This window comes from Mobula birostris, chromosome 2 (genome assembly GCF_030028105.1).
Source record: "Mobula birostris isolate sMobBir1 chromosome 2, sMobBir1.hap1, whole genome shotgun sequence".
NCBI lineage: Eukaryota > Metazoa > Chordata > Chondrichthyes > Myliobatiformes > Myliobatidae > Mobula > Mobula birostris.
The window spans coordinates 144,290,219-144,305,552 of NC_092371.1; the positions used below are offsets into that span (position 1 = coordinate 144,290,219).

At 41.1% G+C, this 15,334-nt stretch overlaps 1 protein-coding gene across 6 annotated transcripts in view; it reads left to right on the forward strand.

Moving 5' to 3' along the window:
* ube3d (ubiquitin protein ligase E3D) overlaps positions 1-15,334 on the forward strand; it is a 268,872-nt gene that overhangs the window by 40,313 nt on the left and 213,225 nt on the right. For 5 of the 6 annotated variants that reach the window (XR_011884289.1, XM_072250045.1, XM_072250053.1 and 2 more), the window contains exon 8: positions 6,060-6,232. Coding sequence is in view for 5 of the 6 variants with exons in the window: in XM_072250045.1 (XP_072106146.1) it covers positions 6,060-6,232 (173 nt within the window). In the remaining variant the exon portion in view is untranslated. Of the gene's footprint in view, positions 1-6,059; positions 6,233-8,897; positions 9,388-15,334 lie in introns of those variants that run through there. The other variant, XM_072250069.1, reaches the window with a different exon arrangement.

A 15,334-nucleotide genomic window follows, 5' to 3' on the forward strand; every position in this document is an offset into this window, starting at 1 on the left:
AATGCCTACTTGTGTTACTTTTGTATTTTGTAATCTGGATTATGATGGAAGATGGAGTTTTTGCCCATCCTGTAAAGACAGCAAAGAACTGACTATCATGGCTAACCCTGCTGAGTGGCTTGGACTCTTCTTGAGGAAAAAGTCATTTGTTCAGTGATCTTGGGTCTGTCTAGGCAGGACATTGGAGAGGGCTGACAGTTTTCATTTCTCCAATGGGTGCTGGTGAACTGCTTGTCTTTAAAATAGTTACTGTTTACTTTTTTCTCTAATGCTCTCCCACCAAAGGGTACAATTCACATTGAGGTTTAAATTCATAACTTCATTTTATGCTATTTCCCATCATCGCCTTTGCTTCCTAAATTTGGTCACTGGTGTCAGGGAGGATTGGGAGTAGGGTGGACTGATTAAAACTGAGGCATGTTAGTTTGCAGAGTGGTTTTAGTGCAATAGAAATTCAACTTGATGCTGATTTTTAGTGACAAGCATGGAAACTGGAACCTGTAACACACTGTCCAGATAGTATGTGGATTCTTGCCACTTTCTGATTGGCATGTGGGTATTGTTGGCAGTGCCCATGGTGCTGACTCTTTAAGTTCATGCAATGCTCATTCCACATTGCCCTGAGGAAGATATCCCACAAGACACAGGAGCAGAGTTAGTCTATTTTGCCTATCAAGCTGAGTCTGCTCCATCATTCAATCATGGCTGATACTTTTTTTTTTCTCCTCCTCAACCCTACTCCCTGGCTTCTCTCCATAACCTTTGATGCCGCGGCCAATCAAGAACCTATCGATCTCTACCTTAACTACACCCAACAACCTGGCCTCCACAACTGCCTGGGGTAACAAATTCCACAAATTCACCACTGTCTGGTGAAAGAAATTTCTCTGCATCTGTGTTTTAAATGGATGCCCCTCTATCCTGAGGCTGTGCCCTCTTGTCCTGGACTCCACAATCATAGGAAGCATCTTTTCCACATCTGCTCTGTCCCGACCTTTCAACCTTAGAAAGGTTTCAGTGAAATCCACCCCCCCCCCCAAGACTTCTAAATTCTAGTGAATACAAGCCCGCAGCCATTAAACATTCATCATATAATAACCCTTTCATTCCCGGATCATCCCTTAACTTCCTCTGAAGCCTCACCAATGCCAGCACATCTTTCTTAGATAAGGTGCCCAAAATTGTTCACAATACTCAAGGTGAGGCCTCACCAGTGCCTTGTAAAGTGGCATCACATCCCTGCCCTTATATTTTAGACCTCTTGAAATGAATGCTAACGTTGCATTTGCCTTCCTCACCACTGACTCAATCTGCAAGTTAACCTTTAGGGCATTCTGCACAAGGACTCCCAAGTCCCTTTGCAGCTCAGATTTTTAGATTTTCTCCCCGCTTAGAAAATAGTCTGTGCATTTATTTCTTCTACCAAAGTGCATGATCATGCATTTTCCAACATTGTATTTCATTTGCTATTTTCTTGCCCATTCTTCTAATCTGCCTAGGTACTTTTGCAGCCTACCTGTTTCCTCAACACTACCTGCCCCTCCACCAGTCTTCATATTGTATGCAAACTTGGCAACAAAGCCATCTATTCCATTATCTAAATCATTGATATACAGCATAAAAGAAGTGGCCCCAACACCAACCCCTATGGAACACCGTTAGTCACTGGCAGCCAACCAGAAAAGGATCCTTTTATTCCCATTTGTTGCCTCATATCAATCAGCCAATGCTCTTACCATGCCAGTGACTTTCCTGTAATACCATTGGCTCTTAACTTGATAAGCAGCCTCGTGTGTGGCATCTTGTCAATGGTCTTCTGAAAGTTCAAATGTACAATATCCACTGCATCCCCTTTATCTATCCTAATTGTAATCTCAAAGAATTCCACCAGGTTTGTCAGGCAAGATTCTCCCTGAAGGAAACCATGTTGAATTTGTCTTGTCTTGTCCTGTGTCACCAAGTACCCTATAACCTCGTCCTTAACAATTGGTTCCAACATCTTCCCAACCAACTGAGGTCAGGCTAACTGGTCTGTAATTTCCTTTCTGCTGCCTTCTACCTTTCTTAAAGAGTGGAATGACATTTTGAATGTTTCATTCCTCCAGAACCATGCCAGAGTTCAATAATTTTTGAAAGATCATTGCTAATGCCTCCACAATCTCTACCGCTACCTCTTTCAGAACCCTAGGGTGCAATTCATCTGGTCTAAGTGACTTATGTACCTTTAGATCTTTCAGCTTTTTAAGCACCTTCTCCCTTGTGATAGTAACTGTACTCACTTCTCTTCCCTCACACCCTTCAACACCTGGAACACTGCTAGTGATAGTGAACTGCCTTGAGTTGTTCCATTTCTACAACTGAAGGTATTCCTATGGTGCTGTTGTACTGACTTGCTAGTTGAGACCCAATAATGACGAAGAGCAGCAGAATGGTGTGCAAAATGGATAGGAAATTGCAATGGTGGTACTCTCGTGAACCTACTTCCATTGTCTTCCTTGTAGTGGAGATTGTAGGTAGAATAGCTACGCAATTGTAGTGAATTTTGTACAGGGTGTGCAGAGCAGCCACAATAGATTTGGGAATAAATGTTTAGGGTGTAGATGAAATGTGAATCAAGAGGTCTACTTTGTTGTGGAGTGTTGTTGGAGTTGCACTCATCCAGACAGTTGATGAGTATTCACTCCCTTTCTTCTCTTCCCTTAGTTCTCCACTTCCTTCCTTTTATTGCACTGTGCTGTCCTCCTATCAGATACCTTATTGTTCAGCCCCTTACCTTTTCCATCAGAGCCTTCCCCAATCAGAAGCCCAGGATGAACCATGAGACCTGAAATTTGCTGAGGGTCAGATCAGAGACATTCAAGTCTGGAGACCAAGAATGCTACAAGGGGTGCAAGTATGATTTCTGGAAAAACATCTCACAGGTGAAGTGGAAATTCCAGACCAAACTTGAATCAATGAGGAATGCCTGACTGTAGTAGCAGGGCTTGAATGCTCTTATAAAGATAAATCAAGTGACATGGGAGTCAGCAGGGTTTTGCTTCCTCAATGCCTTCTATAGTCGCTTTGACCATCAGAACCATCGCGACCTCCACATCTCCCGATGATCCTTTGATCTCAGTATCTGACTCCCACATGTGGGCTGCCTTCAGGAGGGTGAATCCAAGGAAATCCCCCAACCCGGATGGGGTAACTGGCCGTGTACTAAAGACCTGTGCTGACCAACTGGCTGGTGTGTTCACTGAGATCGTCAGCCTCTTACTTTGGCGGTGTGTGCTACCCACCTGCTTCAAGCAGACTTCAATCATAGAGGTGCCCAAGAAGAACATGGTGACCTGCCTCTAAGCCATATTCAAGTTTGCTAATGACAGCACTGTTGTGGGCAGAATCAAAGGTAATGAATCAGCATATAGGAGGGAGACTGAAAATTTGGCTGAGTGGTGTCCTAACAACAACCTCTCACTCAGTGTCAGCAAGGCCAAGTCCATGTGCCAGTCCTCATTGGAGGATCGGAGGTAAAGAGAGTTAGTAATTTGAAATTCCTGGTTGTTACTATTTCAGAGGATCTGTCCTGGACCAAGCACATGAGTATAATTGCAAAGGAAACATGACAGCGCCTCTATTTCCTTAGGAGTCTACGAAGATTTGGCATGACATCTGAAACTTTGACAAACTTGTATAGATATGTAGTGGAGAGTGTATTGACTGGCTGCATCATGACCTGGTATGGAAACACCACTGCCTTTGAAAAGAAAATCCAATAAAAGGTAGTGGATTTGGTTAGTACATCGGGGTAATGCCCTCCCAACCATTGAGCACATCTACATGAAGCACTGTCGTAGGAAAGCAGCTTTCATCATCAGAGATTCTCGTTTCCCAGGACATGCTCTTTTCTTGCTGCTGCCATCAGGTAGAAGATACAAGAGTCTCAGGGCTTGCAATGCCAGGTTTAAGAACAGTTACTACCCTCAACCATCAGACTCTTGAACAAAGTGGTCAACTACACTCACTTGCCTTCCACTGAGAGGTTCCCAGAACTTTAAGGATTCTTTATCTTGTTATTTCATGTTTTCGTTATTTATTGCTATTTATTTATATTTACGTTTGCACAGTTTGTTGTCTTCTGCACTCCAGTTGATCTTTCAATGATCCTGTTATAGTTACTATTCTATAGATTTGCTGAGTATGCCCACAGGTAAATGAATCTCAGGGTTTTATATAGTGACATATGCGTACTTTGATAATAACATTTTCTTTGAACTTTGGGCTCATAATTGTGGGTCAGCATCCATCTATGCAAATCTCATCTTCCTGCACTTGCTCTGCAGAACAAGTGATTTCACATCATAAATCTGAATGTGATTTTGAGTTTGCTCCAAAGCCTTGTATGTCCAAGCAATTCAAGTTCTTGTCTAGACAATTCTGAAATGCTGCCAGTGGTTCTTCCACCACATTCAAGCTTTGTACTTGCCAGTCTCTGCATAAATAAGTTCCCTGCATAAATTAAATCCTCCCTAAATCTCTTACTCCTTATGTTCTATGTTCTCTAGTTTTACCCAATTATGATATGGTGAATACTTTCCTGCCGTCAGCCTTATCTGTAAGCCCTCATAATTTAATATGCCTCAATCATGTCCCCTCTTAACCTGCTCTGCCCCAGGGAATATAGACCTAGCCTATCCTGGCTCTTCTAGTAACTGGAAGCTCCATCCCAGGCAACATCAAGTAGTGATGGTTGGACTTCCTGTTGTTGGAGATTGTAATGTCCAGGCACTTTTGTGACATGAATGTTATCATGTCAGTCCAGGCCTGAGAGTTGGATAGGACTTGCCTCGTGAGATGTGTGTTGCTTCATTTACTAAAGATCTGTGAATTAAGTTAAACATTGTGCAAGCATCATGTAGACACCAGGAAGGTCATTGACAAAGCATCTGAAGATAGTTGGGCCTGGGGAATTACCCTGAGTAACTCCTTCAGTGGTGATCTGAGTCAGCAATGATCAATTTCCAATAACTAACACCTTTTCCAATGATGGCAGGAATCTGAAGAAGCCGAGCTGGTTCAGCTGTTTGTCACTTTTGGCAAACATGTTTGTGAATGCTCCTGCCTTGACCTTAGCACCCATTGACCTGAAACATGTACTCTGTTTGTCTATCCTCAGATACTGCTTGATTAGTGCTTCTGATATTTCCTGTTTTTGTTGCATCTGCCATTTTATTTTTTATTTTCATGAGGCCGATTCCTGGGAAAGGGTTGACTTTTAAGGGAAGGATGAGTAGGTAAGAGTTTATTGGGGGAGGAAACGTAAGACTTTGAGAAGGCTTCATCAAACGGGTGTTAAAGTTAAGTTTCCCCTCATGAGGCAATTTCAAACCAAGGGACATCGGGGGCTGCAGATGCTGAAAATTTGGAGCAATACACATAGTATCAGGATGAACACAGATTCTGCAAATGTTAGAGATCTAGAGCAATACACACAAAATTGTGGAGAAACCCAGCAGGTCAGGCAGCATCCATGGAGAGGAATAAACAGTTGATGTTCTGGGCCAAGCCCTTTCATCAGGACTGTAAAGGAAATGGGAAGAAGCCAGAATAAGGAGGTGTGCCAAAGACGAAAGAGTACAAACTGGAAAGTGATGGGTGAGGCGAAGAGTTTGGGAGGACTTTGCTTCACCTATCACCTTCCTGCTTATATTCTTTCCATTCTCCACACCTGCTTATCCTGGCCTTTTTCCCCTTCCTTTCCACACCTGATGAAGGGTCTGTGATACAGTAGGAATATTTAAGGAACTATCCAGGGCTGTGTGGGAGGGAAGGGCTAACTTGATTTTGGAACGGGTTGAAGGGCTGGCACAACATCGTGGGCTGAAGGATCTGTACTGTGTTGTACTGTTGCTGTACATGTTAATATGATGCTTGGCAAGTGGGTTTTCACAATTCTGTCAGTCAGAGCATGACAATATTGAAAAAGCTGTAGAATCTGTAACCACTGTCTTTTATTTACTCCCAGGTGGATTCCGTGTTTGAATGTAACAGATATATTTTTCTTCTTTTGTTTGCAGCTCTGGCTTTTGAATTCGGACACCCTGCTGGTGAGATCACACAACGATCCCATTTGTGATTTTACTGCAGTTGCCAGTACCACTGTGACGAATGAGTCTACAGTCCGTTTGTGTGAAGCAAACAATGCTGTCAAAGTCCTGTATCACCCCTGCTTGAAAGGAAGAAACAGAATGTAAGTGGTTATCACTGTTTTCAGTATTTCTGTAGGGATTTTATAGCAGACACATGAATATTGAAAACATTCTGAAGAACCCTGTGGAGTGTGATGTTGCTGAGTCAATTCTGTTGCACAAAATCCACAGAAGCATTTTGTTGGTGCAGTGTGGCCAATTATTAGGCTTTCTGGACTTGTGTGGACTGACTCAGGAGTTCATCCTATTGTTGGAAAAAAGTGTGATGTGGAGATTGAGCCTGTATTTCAAGCTGTTGAGGGAATTACCACGGGGCTTGGTAAAAGTAAAAGATTTCAAGTTACAAAAGTTAAGCCAGGGCACAGTGCTGACTTTCATTATCATCTTTAGTTGCTTTGGGAAGGTAGTGGTGACATTGAGATGCCCATCTTCCAGTTCTCCATTGTTCTGCAGTTGTATGGTGCTGCATCTGCCTCCTTCCATTCCTATCCTGGTGTCAGGCCTGCACAGACGGCATCTCCCAGTCTCCACTCAGCTAACAGGAGTCACCTGCCACTCGTTTCCAAATCCTCACCTGCAGCCTGTTCAAACCCAGCTCTCATCCACAATCCTTGTTCACTCTTTCAACTAGCCAGCCTCAACATGTTGCCCCTATCCTTCAGTTACCATGTCACCTTACTGTTAAGTATCTGTTCTCTCTTGTTTTGTGGCCCCTCGTGGCTTGTTGTTTTGCGGTTTATTGTTAAAACGATCGCTCAACGTTAACTCATCTCTGCTCTGTGTTTGGGTCAAACCTCTTGTACATTTCTTGACACCAGGCATATGTAACCCGAGGCCCCACGTGGTCTCGTTTCTCTTCTTACTCCTGCTCCAGTAGCTCTTCTGTCTTTGATATAACATGCGTATTAGGAGTGGGCCATTTGGTCCATTCAATTTGTCCTTCCCTTCAAGAGGTCAAGGCTGATGTGATTATGACCTCAATTCCATAGTTCAATGAATCCATGGAAATTTTTCTTCTGGCTAGTCATGGGTACATTTAAGGCGAACATTGATCGTTTCCTGATCGATCGGTCAGGACATCAGAGGATATGGCGAGAAAGCAGGTATATGGGATTGAGTGGTATCTGGGATCAGCCATGGTGATATGGTGGAGCAGACTCGATGGGCTAAATGGCCTAATTCTGCTCCTATGTCTCATGGACGTGGGTGGTTTAATGGAAAATTTAGCTTGGTAATTTTACTGTGAAGTTCTCTGGCTTTCTTTGTCGTGTAAAAGGCATTTAATAAGTTTCAACTCATTAGCTGATGACATCATCTCTTTAATCTTCTGATGGAGAAAATCCATTGACAATGCAGATGAGTATGACGGATGATGTGGATGAGTATGAATGATGATGGTGCTAGTGAACATGATTGGAATTTGGAAGGTGGATTGCAGAATGGGGGAGGAGGGAAGGTGATGGGATTGGGAAGTTTATTGTCGTATGTGAAAGTGGATACTTTGTGTTTTGATTTTTCCAAAGTAGGTTTATAACTTGCAACTAAGTTTGCATATTAAAGGAGGATTTTGGCCTAGAAATTCCAGTATATACCCAATGTTTGTACATACATAGTACAAGGTGCTGGAGAGTGGCACTTGGCTTCATTTCTGCACTGCCTTTATTGTTAGATCTGTCTGAGGTTTCAGCTTCCTTTCTGCAACAGTTCCACATAGAATAAAATTCCCTGATCTTTCAAGAATGTGTCTGCTTTCATTTTAAATATGTCCAATGATTCAGCCTCTATAACCCTCCTAAGTCAATAATTTCAGAGATTCACCAACTTCTGTGAGATAACTGGCCCCCTGATCTAATTTCAATGTCTCAGCATCTATCTTATTATGCTTCTTTAGAATCTGATATGTTTGAATAAAATTGCTCTTCAATTTATAAAAATGTGGATCTAATATTTTTAGCTGCTGGTGATGGGATGGCCCTCTCATTTCGGGAACTAGCTTTGTGAATGTCGTCTGGGCTTAGAAATTAAAGGGAACCAAAGTATAGCAGAGTACTCCAGATGTAATAAGTCTATTTTTAAACTCCAAACCTTAGCATTAAAGGCAAATATACCTGCTAACTTTGTTTTTGAAGCACCTAAATCCCATTGTACTCCGCTCATTTATGGTTTTCCTGCATATTGATAACTCTTTGATTCTCACACACCCATATTAAACTCTATTTTCCAAGTTTTCAGCTGTTCGTTCAACCTGTTCATGTTCTAATGCAGAGTCCAAGCGTCCTCATTAAAGTATGCCCAACTGTCCACAAACCTTACATCCCATAACCTTCTCCAAGTCATTAAAATAAATATTTGAAGGGCAACATCTGATCCTTGCTATCCTGGAGTACTTGTTGATATCACCAGCACTATCTCAGCAACATTGGCCAAATCCACTCATAGGTTAAGTGAACCAGAATGGTTTTCTCTCCCTGGCCAACATTCCCAACACCGAAGTACTAATCACAATCTATAGATTTCATTGGGAAGGCTAAGTCATCTGTGCCAGAAATTAACCTACTGTTCTCCAAGCACAGATAACTTAGACTTCCCAGTGAGTATAATTAGGATGTCAGTGTTGGGACTATTGGTACCTCCTAGGAATTTGGGATCCCTGACCCATGTCTGTCCTATTGAAGAAAAAATATTTGGATGGCTCATGTTTTGCAGATACACATACGCATAATGCCTTGAACTGCTCACCCTCGCTACCTCATTAGCACTTTGTGCCTGTCTGTGATGGAATCAGACCTTATTCATATCACAGCTACCAGAACTGAAAAGGAGTTTTGTCTACCTATGAAGTGAAAAGATGGAAAAAAGGTTCCTAAGTTATTTCCAGAAGTCATGTGCGGAGAATATCATGGTGGTGTTCAACACGTTGAAAGGATATTTCATTTGGAAAATAATGATTTTCAGCACCCTCATCTAGAAATATGTAACAATTAAAAGAACATCTAATTTTCTAGAATTTGTGCTTCCACAGGCAAGTGAATGTAAATTCTTAGTGAGGACTGAGACCTGGCAGTCTAGTTCTTGGAATTGTCTGAAGATTGGGTGGAACTTTGAAGTGGAAGGCTAGATGCACAAAATGTGTCCCATTCCATTTTGTCAATTTAGCATGGCTTTGATAGTGTAAACAATTTATGAATCTTTGGTGCAGTGAATTAAAGACATTACTTTATGCTTGAATCTTCTTTGTGTGTTTAATTACGTAGACATTTTGAACTTGTGACGAGTAGGGTTGCCATTTGCACCACTAAGAGTGCTACAAAATTGGCTACGAATTTTGTCTTTTAATTGTTGGCCTCAGGATTTCCTTGTAAGTGGTATAGTGATCCATGTGGCAGCAAATATAGATGCTCCTGTTACGACTTAATGGTGACCGCTGCATTACAGGGTGTTGGCAGCGGGTGGTGGGGAGGTGGGGAAGGTGTGGTTTGGTGGTGTAGGATTGCATTCTTAGGAAATGGCCCGTAATACAAATGGTGTCATCTACACATGCCTGAAGAAACGTGAGCTGAAAGAAAATATTTTGGTCTTTTTTTTGTTTTTTACATAAATTCCACACAGATGATCTTTATTCTATATCTCAAAATTTTAGGCCGTGATTTGTGAATTTTGTAAGGGTGAATTTACATTACCTGAACAACTGTCATGCTGGGTTTGCCTGTAATTTGCAGAGAAGCCTATAACTTCCATTTGTCTGCCGTTATCCTTCACTTACCACATGGCTTTTTCAGTGGTTGATGGTTTAAAAAAAATGCTTTATTACAGAAGATTAAAAAAAACTGAATCCGGCTTGTATGATTTCTGTCACTCTTATCTATTTCTAATTAGATTTGATACCTTTACTGAAGGGCAAAACAAGTATAAATGCTGGTAAATTCGAAGCGGCAACTAATGCTGCTTCAATTGTTACATAACATTTCTAGGTTAAGTTGCTTTGCCCAGTGAAGGGAAAATTGGTGGAGCTTCCAACAGGTGTACCATGTCTGATTTCTCTCTTTACCGTCCACTTATCCAGTGCTTTACATGCGGGCAGTGAAGATCACTGTTCAGACATTTTCTTTGAGAGCGTTTTTCTTTCAACTATTTTACTGAATTTTCCCAGAAGCAAGCTAGTTAATTGTATTGGACCTCGGACCGAAATAATTGCTCTAGACCAGTTTAGAGGTACAATTGGGTCCCCGATCATTAGAAATTAAATTGTAAAACTACTGAGTTTTGACCAAGCTAATCCTTCAAAGCAAATTATTATTTCAAGCTGCGACCACTTTGAGAAAGAAAGTTTCTATTGTTTCTATTTAACTTCAGAGAAATTCACTTTGTTTTCGTCTCAGCACAAAGAAATTGATGCTGCGCCTTGGGTCATGAAAACTTAAATTTTATTCTTCTTTTCCCTGATGGAGTTTTATATAACTTGGTACTTGACCTGGTGAAACGTGCTTGAATTACAGAGAGCTAAGATCTATACATAGGACAACAGATGAGACTTTGTGCCCATCTTTGGTGATATGCTGAAGCAAGGCTATATTGTGAAATGTCATGTATAATTTGTGGAATGAGATTCACCCTTTTATATGGAATTTATACAATTTCTGAGAAGATTTAACAAGAATGCCATTGATATCCTAATTAAAGGAAAGTGCTCAATTAATCATTGGAGTCACATCTCTGTTGAATTTACGAGAATTTTCTTTAATTGGGTATGCTTTCTTTCTATGGAGACCACAGCATGTGCTTGTATTAATCCTGTCCTAACTTACTTAATGTGCTACAATATTTAACTCTGTTTAGCACAAATAACAGTGAAATTGTATGTTTATAAGTTGTTTACAAAATTTTAAATATAAGTGTTGGGAAAAAGTGATGTTGCTGGAAGTTAGGTTTTTGAACAGGAGCTATATGTCAGACATTTTCTTTTGTTGATTGTTAAAAGACATCAAGCTAAAGTCACTAATGTTGCTCCTTCACAATTTGGCAGCTATTTATTTCTGCAAATTGGTTATTGTTTGTATGAGAAATGCCTGATGCTTTTAACTAATTTGGACCAATGTTAGTGTACCTGAAATTTGCAATATAAAGTACCATTTTAGATTAACATTTTTCATGTTTAAGTAAAACAAACAAATAGAAAAAATTACAGGGCAGGGCACATTTTGTAAGTTAGCGTTTCTAGTCAGGAGCCTTTTATCAGAATCTAAACTATCTTGAAAGTTCTCTGTGCACTAATGATGACATCTTTCCAGGCAGAATGACTGAAGATTCTCCAGTGTCTTTGTTATATATGGAAACAATTAGAAACAAGATTTAAGTCATAGTCTGTAGAATGCTTTGTATCTGAGCACTGCTTCCTTCAACATTTTTAGCAGTGTTGTTAAAGTGGTTGTAAAGCCCCTGCTCTCATTTACCTTCTATTATGTGGAACTTGTATTATTTTTAAAGAAAATGCTCCAAGCCTTTATTTTCTTCATGCGCTCCGAACCTCTGGCAGTGTTCCACGTTGAATCCTTCCAGACTGCATCTCTTGATGCAAAGAGTAATTGCGTTCCTTGGATAAAAATAACAAGTGAAAATTAAAGACCTATGGATGCTGGAAATCTAAAATAGTAACAGAAAGTTCTAGAAACCTCAGGATGTCAGACAGCATCTGTGCGAGAAACTGCTTACATTCCCTTTTTGAGGTCCTTTATCGGAACTAGTGAATAGCACCTACTATGAATGGAATTGAATTTCACATACATGAAGAGTACAAATCTTTCTGTTACGCCTCCGTCTAAATGTGCAATGTGCAATCATAGTAATTTATAATAAATAGAACAGTCAATGTAACATAGAATACACTCAAATCAGCGTGAGTTCATCAGTCTGATGGCCTGGTGGAAAAAGCTGTCCCAGAGCCTGGTGGTCCTGGCTTTTATGCTGCGGTACCATTTCCCAGATGATAGCAGCTGGAACAGTTTGTGGTTGGGGGTGACTCGGGTCTCCAATGATCCTTCAGGCCCTTTTTACACAACTCTCTTTGTAAATGTCCTGAATAGTGGGAAGTTTGCATCTACATAATGTGCTGGACTGTCCGCACCAATCTCTGTAGAGTCCTGCAACTGAGGGAAGTACAGTTCCCTAACCAGGCAGTGATGCAGCCAGTAAGGATGTACCCCTGTAGGAACTTCTCAAGATTTGGGGGCCCATACTGTTACAAAGCCAAAAATTCTTTGACTTAGATGGCCTACCAGCTTACATTTATGTCATACCTATTAAGTCATAGTAAAATATTTGCACTGTTGTTAAAACTAGAGGAAACATGCTGTTCATTAAAGATTTAGATTCAGACATCCCTTTGAGAAGTCAAGGAGCATTCAGTGGAATTTCAGAATGGAAGAAAATTGTCACTGACAAAAAAAAACCTGGCAGAGTCATGTTTGAGGAAGCTCTAACCCATGAAATAAGTAGATTTGGATTGGGAGAAGTGTTAAAAGTGTCAGATATATGAATCCTGACCCCAACCTGCTCACTTTGATTTGGTCTTTTTCAGAAAAAGATGCAAGTGACTTCTCAGAAAGCATTTCATCAAAAGGAGAAATTGAAGCAAATTAGTTTTTCTGGCTGGCTGGGGGAAGGGGTCTGGTGGGATGTGCGAAGGGGAAGTGTTGGTGAAATGAATGGAGTTGAAGGGTAATAAATCTCCAAGGTGGGGATAATCTGATCACCCAGCCTACTTAAAGATGTAGCCATGGAAATAGTGGATGTGTTGTCATCTGCCAAAATGCTATAGATGTTGGAACAGTAAACTGGAGTGTGGCAAATGTAAAAAGTGAGAAATAGAAAGCAGGGACAAGAGAAAATCTGCAGATGCTGGAAATCCAAGCAACAGACACAAACTGCTGGAGGAACTCAGCAGACCAGGCAGCATCTATGGAAAAAAAGTACAGTCGACATTTCGGGCCAACACCCTTCAGCAGGACTGAGAAAAGGAAAGCCTGCAGCCCTGTTAACCTTGTATCAGAAGTAGGGAAAATGCTGGAGTTTACTATAAATGATTGTGATAAAGGGACACTTAAAATCAAAGGGGTTAAACAAAGTAAACATGGCTTTATTAATTGGAGTTTTTATGACATGAACCTGAAGGAGATGCTTGAGGATGTCAACCCTGCAACTTGAGAAGCAACACAATAGAGGTATACAAGATTTTAAGAAGCATTGAGTGAGTGGATGGCCAGAGACTTTGACCCAGAGTGGAATAATACAGTACCAGTGAGCATAATTTTAGGGTGGTTGGGGGAAAGTATAGAGAGATATCAGAGGTAAGGTTTTCAGACAGAGTAGTGGGTGCATGGAACATCCTGACATCGCTGGTGGTCGAAGTAGCTACATTAGGAATATTTAAGAAACTCTTAGATGGGCACATGGATGATAGGAAAAAAAGGAGGGCTAAGTAGGAAAGAAGGGTTAGGTTGATCTTAGAGTAGCTTAAAAAGTTGGCACAGTTTCGTGGGCCTGTATTGTGCTGTAGTGTTCTATGTTCTAAGCCCATCTTCACAAGAGGGTTGAAGAATGATAGGAGATTTTTAATATATAAAATTCTGTCAGGATGTGACAGGCTGGATTGGGGGTGGGGGTGATATTTTCCTTGACTGTGGTGGTTAGAACTGGGGAACAGTCCTAAGATACATAAGCCTTAAGGTTAAAGCTTTCAGTGAGTGGTGAACCAGGAGAATTTAATACCAGTCAGCCATCAATCTGACTTGTTAAACATATTTTTAAAAAATTGGGATTTCTAGACACAAAAGACATGAGATATGGGGAGAGAACAGGGTGTTGAGTTACATTAGTCGATGGTATTGAATAGCAGAGCAGGCTCAGGCAGAGAAATGGCTTACTGCTGGTGCTGTTTTTCGAAGCCTATGCTTTGTATTCTCCTCTTTTAATGGAGGTGCATGGTGTACCCATTTAATTACCAAACTTCCAGGCTGCTAAAGAAAGAAGAGAATAACTGGATCTAGCAGTAAACTTGAATGTATAAGGTCGAAGTCAGCCTTGCATTTTCTTGCTTGCATTTATGGATAGGATTAGCTTTATTTACTGCTAATGTGTTGGAATCCTTTCAGTATGTTTTACAGAAAAATGTAATGACAAAATGTTGGCTACAGGGACAAAATTACATTGTCAGAGCTGTTCTTGAAAAGCAGTTGGAGCACAAGAGCAGTTGAAATATTGACACTGCAACAACGTCTGGTGTCGTGATTACTCAGTTAGCTGCAAACACTTTAATTTTTCCATTCAAGCGAAACATTAAGTTAAAATAAAACTGTTAGCATTGACAAGGGGAATGATAACAAGAGAATGCAATTTAAAATAATTGACAAAAGAACCGGGGGGGAAATGTATGGATTTTTTTGAGGTAATTGTTTGTAGTTTGGAATACGTAGAACATTGAATAGTACAGCACATTACAGGCCCTTCAGCCCACAATGTTGTGCCGACCCTCAAACCCTTCCTCCCATATAACCCCCCACATTAAATTCCTCCATATACCTGCCTAGCAGTCTCTTAAACTTCACGAGTGTATCTGCCTCCACCACAGACTCAGGCAGTGCATTCCACGCACCTTCCTCTAATATCCCCCTTGAACTTCCCACCCCTTACCTTAAAGCCACGTCTTCTATATTGAGCAGTGGTGCCCTGGGGAGGAGGCGCTGGCTATCCACTCCATCTTTTCCTCTTAATATCTTGTACACCTCTATCATGTCTCCTCTCATCCTCCTTCTCTCCAAAGAGTAAAGCCCTAGCTCCCTTAATCGCTGATCATAATGCATACTCTCTAAACCAGACAGCATCCTGGTAAATCTCCTCTGTACCCTTTCCAATGCTTCCACATCCTTCCTATAGTGAGGCGACCAGAACTGGACACAGTACTTGAAGTGTGGCTTAACCAGAGTTTTATAGAGCTGCATCATTACCCCACGACTCTTAAGCTCTATCCCTCGACTTCTGAAAGCTAACACCCCATAAGCTTTCTTAACTACCCTATCTACCTGTGAGGCAACTTTCAGGGATCTGTGGACATGTACCCCCAGATCCCTCTGCTCCTCCACACTACCAAG